The following is a 14,154-nucleotide window of genomic DNA, read 5'->3' on the forward strand; positions in this document are numbered from 1 at the left end:
GAGGCACCAGAATGGGTGGATGGTGATCGTCGTCTTAACGAAGCACCCTCACGGCCTTTCAAAATGGGCAATAAATTAAAACCACCTGCCTATGATGGCACTTGTTCATGGCCTGATTATTTGATTCAATTTAATATGATCAGTGAGCTAAATAAATGGGATGAACATGAGAAGTTACTGTACTTGGGGGCTAGTCTAGATGGAGTAGCTAGGGAGGTGTTAGATATAAACCCAAATTCACTTGGAAGATTTGTGGATCTGGTAAAATGCTTAAGTAAAAGATTCGGATCTGAGGAACAGGAAGAGATTTTTAGAGCCTGGTTGAAGAATCGTACTCAGGAACCGGATGAATCTTTCCCGGACTTGGCTCATTCTATCCGTAGATTGGTCAAAAATGCATATCCAGAAGCCCCATACAAAATGTTGGAAAGCATGAGTAAGGATCATTTTATTGATGCGATTGACAATGTGGAAGTTCAGAACCTGGTTTACTATAAAGAGCCTGATAGTCTTGAGGAGGCTGTAAGACTAGCCATTAAAATCTCTTCCCGTATTCAAGGTCAGAAAAAGTTAAGCAGAAAACCGATCCGTTCTATTCAGTCTGGGTATAAAAATATGCTGGCACCTCTCAAAAATACATACAAGGGCTACATTGAAAATGAAACTGAGGTGATGCCGATCTTGCAGAAATTACAAGATCAAATCACAAAATTGTCCATTCAAAACCAGAAAAAGTTATGTTACCGCTGTGGATCTGAGAATCATTTAGTGAATATGTGTCCAAAACCTCATCGTACCTGTTTTAGGTGTGGTTCTTCAAATCACCTGGTGAACCGTTGTCTCCGTGATAGTAGACCTGATCAGGAAAACTACATGTTCTAGATCTTACAAGGTGCTCAGTGAAAATAAATGGCCAATACAAATTTAGTAAAAACATGGGTGAATGACATGTTAGTGAATTATGTGAAATTTTGCACAGATGGACTTAACTGGGCAAATACAATTTTGCATACATTAGAAACAACTGGTGAGCAATATGCACATGAAAATATAGAGCTAATTTATAGTAAAATAAAGAGTGGAAATTGAATTTTGGAGCATTTTGAAATTGTTGAAGTATTCTTGCCACATGTGTCTGTGTCTGTGTCTGGTGCAACCTGGCTGGCTACAGGTGCACATTAATTTTGTCCCACACTCGTAACCGGCAATGGAGTGTTTTGGGATGGTCCGGTATAAACAGTGGGGTGTTATACGGATGGAAAATGCCCGGAAATGAGGGATCCCTGGTCTGTTGTGTCTGGAACCCAATGGTACTTCCCAAGAAATTGTGTAATGTCGCGAGTTACAAAATTCCATGCTGCAAAATCTTCTAGGGTAGGAAGTTGAATTTTGCACATGCTCAGGAACGCTATTGGGGTGGGTTACTAGTGGGAGGTACATGTACATGTACTGCAGTGGAGAGGAAAAATGAAAAGGTCATTTAAAAAATAATGCAGTGTTTAGCCTGCCGATTATCTGTCTCCCAATGGTGCTCAGAAATGAAATGCTGTGGTAAATTGGTAGATATGGTCCCACTTCCAGTATCTGACCGTGGCTGATAGAGCCTGTGTTACACACTTTTATGTGGTGTAGTGGACAGTGTTTCATATTTTTGTGTCTGAGAGCGTGTTTCATACTGTTATGTGTATAAGAGCGCTCTAGGTATTGTGTTGGTGAATACTTCTCAATTTAATGATATAAAATCTGTTCCAGTCATACATGTAAGTCAGGAAATTGGTGCAATTTTGCTACGGCTCTGATATAACTGTGTGGCTCACCATTTTGTAAGCTTAACAATAGAGTGGTATTTGATGGTCCAGTGCGGAAGTAGGCAACAAAGTGCAACTTGTTCACTTTTGTTTTTAGGAATATTATTGTAATTTAGATGGGGGAGAGATAATTTCAAAATTCAAAGTCTTAACACAGACTATTATACATGTGGGCTACTTGGCCTACAACTTACATGTACAGTTCATTACAAAATAGGAGTCTACTTGGCACCCAAATAGAGTGCTACTTTTGACTTCAGGTCCGGTACCGAAATTACGCTCTGGATGCGGATAAATTCCTAGAGTGACACTGGAAATCGCAAAGAACTTTCGCGTGGTGAATTTTAAGTCGACTACTGATGAACAACCAGAACTTTCTCAAATGGCAGAGTCAAGATGCTGTAAACAGTGAAGATAACTTTTAGCAGTAACAACTGCTCGGCTACCTTGTGTGACATTATATCTTGCATATCTAAATTATTCCAGATTTATCTTGGGAAATTTTAGTCGGATAGTCACTTGAACAGTAAATCCGCAATAAAAAAGCACTGTTATGATCTGCATCAGACGAGGCGACTAGACAAGTCAGTCTTTCAAGTCTGATCAAAAATTATGAGCGTTGGTGATTGGTGAACATCTTGATGGAGTTGAAGCAGAAATTGCAGTGTACAACCTGAAGACTGAAAAATCGCGAGACTTCAGAGCAACGAGGTAAATCAACACATCCTTGGTCGGCCGCTGGACGTCATTTTCTGGAAGACAGAAAAGGAATAAAACCATTTTAAAATAGGAGCTAGTTGGCTTCTTGTACAATGTAAATTTCACTGTGAAACTCATTTCAAAATGTTAAATAGTACTGGTAAAAATTAATCGAGTGATAATTTACAAACCTTAAATTACCAAAAATCATGTTTCAAACCATTTAATTGAATAAATTTACACTGTCACTGAGTGCTGGCTTGCTCAAAATCAAATTAATTATTTCAATTTTGCGAAAATTTGACATGTTTGCAAATTCAAGTTCATGATGTCAACTTACCAGTGTTTACATTTGTCGAGGCGATCCCTGCGATGTTCATGTTCTGTACAAATGATTGACAGTTAAAGTTTTAGCAGCGTTGATGTACATGTGCAAGTACACATTACATGAGTGCAGAGTCAGGAAAGTTATCTGCACCGTTTTTTGTCGAGTAAAAATGTCAGTTTTACTGACAGAATCAAATTTTCTGGGATCATTTCCATGTCCTGAAGTGTCTGAAGTTTATACGCATGCCAGTTTCGATTCATTTTAATCAATCTTTCCAGCTAAATTAGAGGGTTAGAAGAAGGCTTTCTCAACACTCACCCTTCGAAAGTTTACATTTTATAGAATTTTATCAATTTTGTTCAGGAGTGTTTCTAGGTTGTATTTTGGCTCGTGAGTCATTGAAAGTTTTAAAGTTTACATCTTTTCGAAATTCTAATTAATAGATGATTGTTTTTATTAATTCAAACAAGTTCATCTTTGCTATGTGTTTATGATGGCTAGGAAAGGTCGTCAGTTTGCAATAGATGCAGTTTGACAAAATTTGTAAGGAAAATTTTGCGTAAAACAAAATTTTGGGGATTCCCCTGTGACCTTCGAACTTTTCGGATGTAAACAAGCAGTTTCGACCTGTCAAAACAACAAAACATGTTCGTGGAAATTTTCCAATTTGGCGAATCAAATTTAAGGTATAATGTGTTGAAATACAATTTTATGTGTAGTTAAGATGAATAGGTAGCATGTATTGTTCTGGAGGGAAGTCTGAGGCGATGTGCCAGTGGTTAAATTTGGTGGTTAAAGCAAGGATGTGAGCTGACCAAATTGGGTTTGTTTAGTAAGCTTAAAATTGGAGCATACGTGTTTATGGCATGGGAATGGCAATGCAAGGTTTCGTTTAGTGACAATACATGCTATCATTCAAATTAAGCACAGAATATCCGCATGAAAAGGGATTTTTCTTTTATAGATCCTATGTGTGGAGAATGTGTTGGAAGTAGTTTATAGTGTTTTACAGTCATAGTTTACAGTACCCCTAGTTCCCATTTCGGGGACGAAATGTTTTTGTTCGTTGGGGGTAGTGTAACGAGGTGGCTATTTATCTTTTATTAATCTGTGTCTTTACCTATCTGGGAGTGAGAGGAGCTAGAGTAGGCCCTCTATTGATGCAATTCAGCAAGGATAATTAGAGGTCGGGAGGCGTGGTTTATTATTATATCTTTGACCCCGATTGGTCATGGTCAAGGTCACATGTAACTTCTGACCAATCAGGGCTTTATGCAAATGGTCCAAAAACTGGACGCAAACTGGACGCAAACTGGACGCATTTTGGACACTCGTCCTGAAGACTTGATCGAGACCAGTTGTGTTTCTCACTTGCGGCGAGTTTAGTGTTTTTGGTGTTTATAAAAAGTACAGGTCTGATTTTCAGGGATTAGTAAATAATTGCAGGTATGTGATCAATTGGTGGCGAATGGGTCGGCCCAAAAGACCCGACGGAGGGAGGGTAATTTCTTTTTGCTATTTTACTAATTTTGTTGCTGAATTGCATTGCGGAGTGCGCATGAGAACAGACTGCTAGCACCAGTCAGATGGGGAAAGTTGTAGTCGGGAACATGTCTACGATCCAAAATTACATCTCTAATTTAGGTCTTGAAAACTGTTTAGTGATACTTTTCTTAGGATTCTTTTATTAAACACCTTTGGGCGTTTATTGCACGGAAATGCTAGTCGGCATAGAAGTGACACTATATCGCTACTTGGAAAAGGTTTGGGCTAAAGACGCTACTGCATGGCGAAGGTCCTTCAAATTCTCAAGCTGAGTAGACATGTCAACCCACGCACCTTCCCTCTATATTGTCAGTTGTCGCTCCCCCATAAGTATTAACATTGTTTTTATATGTACATGATAGGAATTTCCCTTAGTCTTGAACCTCAGTAATTAAGGTGTTATTACAGACAAGACGAAGACTATGTAAGCTTAAGTCCTAGGTAATGCTAGGCTATAGAAGCATGATTGCTGAGATGGTCCCTAAAAGTCTGTAGGTGTACAGCACAGTACACGCTACCTAATTGTGTGTTTGGGCATTTGTGCATAGACTGCTACAGTCTGTGATTTGTCATATTCAAGTCCCTTTATTTTATAAATGTCAGGTTTTTGGCGTTGGCGAGGCATATAAAAAGCCTATTGAATTTTCTGGATGCCCTTTAATATGTGTACAGCTTCGTCTGGTCTTTGTAACTAATTTCAAAAGATCTTCAAATATTGATAGGAAATATCAAAGTGGTTCCATAACAAGAGGACCTTTTCAAATTACATGTATTCTCTGGTAGTAAAGTGTATGCTGAAAGTGAGAAAAGAACCTCATACTCATGGTAAATGTAAGGACACAAAAATCATGTCTCTCTTGTCATATTTCTTTATTAATAAACACAGATTTTCTTACAATCAATTACAGAAAGTTTAACATTGCATTCAATAAGCTTAAAATCATAAGCTAGTGTTAAGAAGGAAATTTCTTGGATTACAGGCCTATTGGTATTAGTTATTCATGCTCGTGGATCACGACTACATTATAAATAAAGAGCATGTTAATTTCTAGTCATATTTGCTGTCCAAATAATTGCTCGTGCACGTAATGTCTGTAGTAGAGATTTCTCATCCATTTCTTTGATATTAAGGTGATACTCCAAACTTGGTATCTGGTCATTTAGGCTTCCCCTCGTGTCGTTTTGTATCTTTCAGTAACCCCAGCCCTTCGCTCCGTCACAATAATGTTATTTAAGTGTTGACAAAATATTTGGCTAAAATGTTTGCGAAAATAGTTTAACAATAACATTTTGAAAACATTTAAAAAATATTGTTGTAGTGTGTTTTCATACAAAACGTTTTAAACGTTTTCATGACCTTTATATAACCCGACATTTTAATATTAAAAAAACGTTTTTACCGAAACCAAAAGCCAAAATATAACTTATTTCAAACGTTTTAATGTTTTTGTGTTTGCTGGGACAGTATACCACACTCACCACAGAGTAGGGCAGAGAGCCAGGCAGAGCCTTTTAAAAAATAGCGCCATCTGTTCAAGTCTGATCGCTCACGCTTGCGCTGTAAAGTTCCAATAGTTCTCGCTGCTGCCGTAAAACTTTTGCCGCGTAAGATTCCTGGTTGGAGCCACACAAACCCCGCGAACAAGTTAAATAGGCTTGGTTACCATAGCGAAGGGACGCATTAGGCACAGGTGGTAGACTGGTCTGGTCCGTGGAAAACACCTGCTTCGAGCAGAAATTTTATGATAAATGATCTAATCATAATTTAAGATTATTTTCATCACTCAGCCGGCTAGGGTTCACAACAAATATCAACATGAGTCAAAATATGTATCACTGGGAAGCGCTACGAAAGCAGCAAGTTGTAGATAGGAAATATGCCGCCTTGAAAAGGTTGGAAGAAAAGAAGGTAAGCGAGTGTTAATGTTTATGTTAGACCAGCCAAAGGAATACAATAGGTACAATGGGGTATATTTACATTTGCACAAAAGAGGACTTTGATCTGTATTTAATGTCTGGGATGTAGGCCTATGTTATGGCTGGTGACTCGGCAAACAAAATTATATTCGGAAACAGAAGAAGAAAAATTTAAGTTTTGTTTGAAAAAACACCATATAGGCCTATTCATGTATTAAAGGCCTAAGTACTTCAACAAAATAATAGGCCTACATAATTTGGCGCGAAAAGAGAAGATGTAGTGCATTTTTTTCTGGATTATATTCCATGTCAATTTTTTTTAAATGGTAGGACCTAGGCAATTAAAAAAAAATTGTAGGACCTAAGCCTATTTTGTATTAACCTGTGTGATATTTCGGGATTCGGGATTAAACTGTTAAGTAGGAATAGGAATATAGCAAAACATAACAATAGGAAGCAGACGGAATATATGTAGGCCTACGCTTTTATTTTAATTGGATTTAGATGTTTTTAGATTTAGAAGTTTCATGACTCGTGCCTTTTTTAGTTAAAATTAAGCTGATGCTTTTAAATGTTTTCCTACGGTTTTAGAAACAAAATTAACGGGAAAATGTGCTTAGTTGTTTAACTTTAATATCATGCATTTAGGCAACAAATATAAAATATCTTTACACAGGTTCCCTTTATCCAAATTCCCAGGAATTCACCTAAGATGACCTGACCCTTAATAAATTATTTTCAAGTACAAGTATGCTCTGGGATACGCCCTGGCAACAATTGATCACCATTTTCGTAAAACCTTGATATTAATTTTCTAATGGGCTGATTTAGGCTACTTACTTGCAGTAACTAATGATAATGATGTTATCGACAAGTAGGTATATTTATTGTAAATATTTTGTGACAAGTATTTGAGAGAATTGATTATTGGAAATTGGCTCGATAGTTCAACAATTTACAAATTCCTCAAGATATTATCCACCCCGTAGGTAAGAATTATATTGATATGATAAACTCGCGAACATTTACTTCAATTCATATTGTTCTATATTAAATTAGAGGAGTAGTTTGGGATCTTAGCATCCTCTTTTTATGACATTTTCAGTCGATATCTACGAAAAAGCTTCTTCCCAAAATTTCAGTTGATTCCGGTTTTGCATAAAGTTATGCCTGATTTGTAATTTCGGTCTGTTGACCAGAACTACGTAAATACAAATTTGATGATATTTTGCTAAAAGAATTAATCTGCCAGAATTATTTTGTTCATAAACATTATGTTATAGACAGAGGTTTCCAGTTTCCACCATTGATTAGTCATGTTAGTTTGTATTTAAAAGTTATGTTATTATTATTGAGTTAACCAGTTTCACTATTCATACCGGTAAATATTGCAATATTTTTTCACCTTTATTTTGTCAAAATCCATCGAAAACTTTTGTGTTTCTGACCTCAAATGTAAATATCTAAATGTCATGCCTAATAAAAAGAAAAAACAATACCTTTTTATTTAAATCCCCAAATCAAGGCTTTAAAAATGAAACTTTGGTTTAATTTAGTTTGATGAACAAAATATGTGAGATGTCATGTTTCAGCAAATGGAGATTCAATGGGCTAGTGTAAATGAGTGTGTTGTTAACTCAAGAAGTGAATACTTGATTTTTTGGTTTGTTCAGATAGACAAAAACATGAATACTGTGTATTGACACCTATGTTATTACATGTCAAAATGCACTGAAATCAAAGAGTGTTATTGCACTGAAACACTCCAGTATGCAAAATCAACAAATGATTTAACCATGCAATGGGTTTTGCGTGAAAAATTAAGGTTTTTTGTCAAGCATTTACTGAATAGTAATTCGGCCTATATTAAAATCCATCAAAATTGACGGGAGTTATTATAAAAGAAATTACTTTTGGGACACCATGTATTTTACGGTAACAGCCTGCTATTACTATTAGGCCCGTGTCGAAAGTTATCTATGTTGAAGATCTGCTGTATGTCGAATATGAAATAAGGTCCGCTTTGCATCACGTTTTCAAAAAAATGTTTCCCGAATGTTATTAAATCGTGTTTATCATACCTTTTAACTCGACATTGAAAGGTTTTCTGTAAAACGTGTATTTGCTCGGCAAAACGTTCTAACAAACTGTTATTTTTCTCGTGATCCAATGCACAGCCTCATCCCCCACTTTTCTCCAAAAAAAAAGAAGATTTTTATACCACTGGAAAACCTCTGACTATGTTGCTTGTGTACAAAAATTTCTTCAGATTAATTCGTTTAGCAATATCGTCAAATGTGTACATTTTGGTTAACCAGAACGAAATTACAACACATTGGCCTGTGTAATACAAAATGCACAACTCGCAAACGCAAAATCGGAATCAACTGAAATTTTGGCAATATGCCTACTGAGCTTTTTTCGTGGATATCAACTTAAAATTGTCCTAAAAAGCGAATGCTACACCTCTTTATATCAAATTTATACATGATATTCACAAACAACTTGTTGAAATAATTTTCAGCAATGTAGGGTTTTGTATAGACGGGTTGAAATATTTAATTGCTTCAGAATTTGAGTTTCCCCATCAGGGAGAGAATCCCATCTTTAACATAATTTAATTTCCTATATTTTGATGTACTTTGAAGATTCATTAATGATCTGTCGATGAACCCATTGATTGACACTCAAATATTTGATTTTTCTTTGTTGTATGCAGGCAGAAGAGGAAGCAGCGAGAACGGAGGCAGCTGCTCGCGAGGAACGGGAAAGACAAGAGAGAATTAGTGCCCGTAAAGCCGCCTTACAGGAACAAGTTAAAGAAAGAGATTTGACTGGAATCAAAAAGTCATATAAGCAAAGAGAAGAGTGAGTTAAAGTTTTAAAATATTGAAGAAAAAATGCATAATGTGTGTGGTGGATGCTGGGGTCGGTGTGCATGTGCGCTCTCTGGGGTGGGGATGCTGGGGTCGGGGTGTATAATGTACAGGGGGTGGGTATGTGAAGGTGTATGTGAAGAGTTGTCTATGCCATCTTTGTCATGTTTGTGTTTGTGTTGGGGTGGGTGTGTATATGAGTATTAATCATTTAAAGGCCTATTCAGTGATCCCAGCGAAGGTGTGCAAAAAATTGTGTATAAATTGCCTTAGAGTGAAGGATAAACATTGTCATTAGGTATTTTTGCTATGAAACATTTGGCAAAAAACGAGGAAAACAGCAGTATTGACAAAAAGCCCATTCAAATACATGTAATTAATTTCTCTACATAAGTATAGAATACTCGAGTATAGAAATTCTCATCACTCGTTTTATTTTCTTAACGTCAAATATAAATGTTGTTTTTAGGTCTAGGGAATTCAATTAATCATACATAGCAAGTTAAGATTTAGAGGAAAAACACATTTAAATTAAAATCAGACACTATAATATGTAAATAATATTGAACAATTAAAGTTCCCTTCGATTCTAGTTCGTAAATATTTTGTTGTTTTAACATTGTATAGGAAATCAACTGGTACCAGTAGCTCGGGGGACGTCAAACTATACCAGCAAGGGAATAAGTCCATCTGTGTCGATGTGAAAATGTAGTGGCACCCCTGATTTGAAGAGGATTCACAAAACAAAACTCAGAAAGACCCTTTTTGCATCTCACCATTTGCTACGCATGAAAATATTGTACTTTTGATAAATTGAACAAAAATGTATTGTTATTTGTAAAAAAAAGTTTTGTTCGCGTCAACACCTTATTATATTAAGCAACTTTAAGCATTATAAGTGGGACAATTTAGGGCATGTCTATGATAATAGAATACTGTTTCATTTCTTGTCTTATAGATTGTTTTAATAATTCGGACTATTCGGTATATTTTTTTACGATTAACTATACATAACTTAAAATAACTTTGAATTGAAAATTAATGGAAGGTTCTGTTTACAATCTTGCGTTGGTATTTATAAGGCTATATATGTTAACTTTTTCAAAGAGTTTGATGTTAATTTTCTAATAATAAACAATGTTCATAAGACAAGTGTGTCGTAGAAGTTGGGAGGAGTGTAGCATTAAAAAGTATATTTATTGTTTTTTGTAAGTGTATAAGTAGGTTTCATTTATGTCAATCGTGAGTCGGGTCTTGGTGTTCGAGACGTGTGTAAAAAGGGTGCGAGGAGAACGTGAGGTTGACGGGAAGAGGAAGGGGGAGGGAGGGAGTAACTGAGATCGAGGGAGGAGAGAGGGGGAGGGAGAGAAAGACGGGACAATGAGTGCAGTGGTATTAGAAGGGAGGGAGACAAAATGGACAAGTACGTACAAGATACCTAGAAATAAAGGATTATATTTTCGGTCATGCTTCGGCTGGGTCCTAATTTTCAAGATGCTAATACTTTTCAAGACTCTAACATATAACATGTTTTTAAGCACGCAATCATCACCACAACTCCATTTTTTTTATTCAAATTTGTTGTATCATACAGAGAAATCCAGCGTCTTTTGCGAGAAAAACAATGGCATAATGGGATGATAGATAGCATGAACCAACGAGAACGACAACAACTGAAGACTGATTTAATCCGAGATCACAAAGGCAAGGAAAAAGTGTTGCGTGATCACGGTTTATATAGAGGACATCCGGTTTTCTTCAGTGATCCTATGTATAATTGAGTGGTTTGTGTGGACTTGAACTCGGGACTCGGATGCACGAAATCGTATAATAAGGGCGATGTCACCAAGATATGTTTACTGCCGGTTTTTTAACATACACTTTAGAACGAAAGTTCCAAAAGAGTTCTAAACAAGTGTCCTCCGGGGAGAACCCACAAAAAAGGTTCTTGAATTTTCAAGAACCATTACAGGTTCTGCAGCCTTTTTAGAGTTACCAAAAAGTTTTCTTCCCGAGACCAAAGACCCTTTTATGATTCCTTTAAAGGGTTCTCCTGAGATAACATAACCCATTTGGAACCTTTTTTCCCCTCTCCAAGAGTGTATGTTCATGTTGTACCAAAAAAGTGGCCAATTTATATTTGGAAGATTATAATACCATATTGGACGTTTTGCCTGAAAGATATTTGAAATCGGAAATTATAAGAACACAAGATCTGTATGACTTGTGCACATGACATAACGATATGCTATCTACTGAAGATAGCAACGAAATAGAGGTGCGTGCAGCATGATAGATATCCATATACCTCTTGCATTGTAGGGTGATTGTTTGCTATATATTGGCGTAAAAAGGGGAAGGATAACATTGACTAAATAAAAGTAATAAAGCCCTTTTAAACGCACAGAACAGTCAACGACTAAAAAGATAAATAAGTAGGCCTATTTTAATTAAATTCAATTATGGTGCACATCGAATATGCAAATTATCTAATATCATTATGCAAAATAATAAAAACTGTATCAAATAATTAATTCTCCCGGCCTTTTTTTTCCTTGATCATACAGATTTCCCTTTTCAACCGCAATGTTGGATTCACTTGAACATGAAGCTTCACACAGACTTTTCATTCTGTAAATCAAGTGGATTTAGTATTTTGTACGATTTTGTACAGTACAGAATACATATTTGTGGATACCAATTATTTGTATGCATTATTTTATTAGCCCACGCTTTTATTTTGTGTATTAATTATTGTTTGCACTTTTTAATTTTTAACCTTTTTAAATGGCGCAGATTTATACATCTTTAACGTTGTAACTTTTTTAAACGGGGTAAGTTTTTGCACGTGTACGGTCATATTTCAAGACACGCATTTGTATAAACCCGATTGCTACACATGAAATAGTTTTGGTCTCTATAATATAAATGGATGCAACATTAAGGGCTGGGGTATGAACGTTTGGACAGTATTTATTTTGGGACATTAGAGCACATCCGACATATCGAATTGCATTCTGAATACGAAGAATGTCATTCTGATATCAAATAATTTTGATTTTTGAAATTCGCAATTTAATACACATTTTATGGCAAATCATTAAAATTGATATTTTGATATTTAACAGTACTTGAAGTAAACTTTATAAATCTGATGATTTATACTTAAAGTGTATGTAGGTGGGATAAAAAAGCCGACGATCAATTGAAAATTTTGACCTTTCGTATTGAAGATATGGATTTTTTTCCCCAAACACCAAACAAAATAAGGTCTTTTTGGAAAAAATCCATATCTTCAATATGAAAGGTCAAAATTTTCAATTGACCGTCGGCTTTTCCTCCCTGCTACATACACTTTAAGAATATATCATTAGATTTATATAATTTACTTCGAGGACTGTTATATATCAAAAATTTGAAAAATATCAAATTTTAATAATTTGTCATAAAATTTGTATTATATTGTGATTTTCAAAAAATGAAAATTATTTGATATCAGAAAGACATGCTTCGTATTCAGAATGCAATTCGATAGGTCTGAGGTGCTCTCATGTCCCACAAAAAATACTGTCGAAACGCAATATACGCTCATTTTAGATCCCTTAAGCTATGCAAATCGTACATTTGGAGAAAAAAGAAGACATACACATGTAAATAACATAACAGTATTTTATATATTATAGGCCTATTTTACGCTGTGTAAAAATCAAAATAGTAAATGAATGTTTGATTTATGTAAATTTATATCGCTATAGGCAGGAAAATCCTCACATGTGCATTGTCACTAACTTTTTTTGGCAAAGCCAGAACTGCAGTGTTACCTAATTACCACCTTATGTAACAGGGAAAAGGCATTTCTGAGGTTTTTCCTGCCCATTGACGTATTGCATTTCACTTCCTCGTTGAGTGGCCCAAGTGCGATTTATTTAGCCTGGTCAATCGAGGATTTGCAACTAACATTGCGTCTTAAAATTACACTTGATGGTGTCATTGTCCTGAGGAAGCGAAATGCATTCTTATTTTTAAAGTAGTTATCAAACTTCAATCTTCATTGTATGCTGTGTAATAAGTAATAAGTAAAGCCACGATTTCTCCGCGATACGGAAAAACGGTAAAATTCACGGAATTGGGGTTTCCTCACGGAAATTTGAAAATACCATAAAATAGTGAAAAACTGTAAATTGTCTAACATTTGTGTTGATTTGCAAATAAAACAAAGAAAAGTGAATATTTAGCAGTAATCAACCATTAAACAATCCATTCTAGCATTAATTCTAGGCATACGATGCAAGATTCTGGCCATACTACAGTAAAAGGTAAGACAAAAATACATTTTTAAAACATGTTTGATTTAACTTTTCAGTGCTTTATAGTGGAAAACGGGAAATCACGTCCATTTTTAACACGGATTTTAAATTTTGTAACACGGAGAAATCGTGGCTTTAGTAATAAGGCAAGTAAAATGATGCAAATTGCACAATATTTTATTCAGAAGTAGTTGCGTAGAACACATGCCTGATTTAGGTCACTATATCATGATATAGCAATTTACATGTATATTATATACACGGTATTTCGGTTTAGGGTTTTCCTTGTTTTTTTTCACACATGTAAAGTATTACGGACAGTTTGTTTGAAATGTCCTGGTATCTTTTACTTTTACTCTGAGATATAAGCAACTCACATAAACGTAAATTCAATGAGTGTATCACTTCGTAAAATAAAAAAGTAATCACAAGTTGTTGTAAAATAATTATTCGTGATTATTCTCGTTATGTTTTTTAGTTGTCCCAATTGTTTTTGGAATGACTAAATATTACGTAGAAGGGGAAAGGCCCTTTACCTCGCTAGCATGTTTCTTCTTGTACTGTTCCGCTGTGGCACCCTTCAAGGCAGCGAACTGTAACTTTATAATTTTTTTATTTCAAAACGACTGGGATTAATCATGGATCATTATGTAACAATATCTAAATGGTTTAAA

The 14,154-nt window shown here is 35.5% G+C and overlaps 1 protein-coding gene across 1 annotated transcript; it reads left to right on the forward strand.

Annotated features, from left to right (window-relative positions):
- The first annotated feature begins 6,024 nt into the window (after positions 1-6,024).
- Positions 6,025-11,929, forward strand: LOC140171246 (uncharacterized). The gene is made up of 3 exons (XM_072194475.1): positions 6,025-6,289; positions 9,017-9,165; positions 10,768-11,929. The coding sequence occupies exons 1-3, from the start codon at positions 6,197-6,199 to the stop codon at positions 10,952-10,954; spliced, it is 429 nt and encodes a 142-aa protein (XP_072050576.1). The 5' UTR covers positions 6,025-6,196; the 3' UTR covers positions 10,955-11,929.
- The last annotated feature ends 2,225 nt before the right edge of the window (positions 11,930-14,154 follow it).

Source organism: Amphiura filiformis, chromosome 15, assembly GCF_039555335.1.
Source record: "Amphiura filiformis chromosome 15, Afil_fr2py, whole genome shotgun sequence".
Classification (NCBI taxonomy): Eukaryota; Metazoa; Echinodermata; class Ophiuroidea; order Amphilepidida; family Amphiuridae; genus Amphiura; species Amphiura filiformis.

Excerpts from the sequence above, each read along its gene's own strand:
- LOC140171246 (XM_072194475.1), top strand. The coding sequence starts at position 6,197 with ATGAGTCAAAATATGTATCACTGGGAAGCGCTACGAAAGCAGCAAGTT. Across the intron at positions 6,290-9,016 it reads AAAGGTTGGAAGAAAAGAAG|GCAGAAGAGGAAGCAGCGAG; the intron begins GTAAGCGAGTGT and ends TGTTGTATGCAG. Across the intron at positions 9,166-10,767 it reads TCATATAAGCAAAGAGAAGA|AGAAATCCAGCGTCTTTTGC; the intron begins GTGAGTTAAAGT and ends TGTATCATACAG.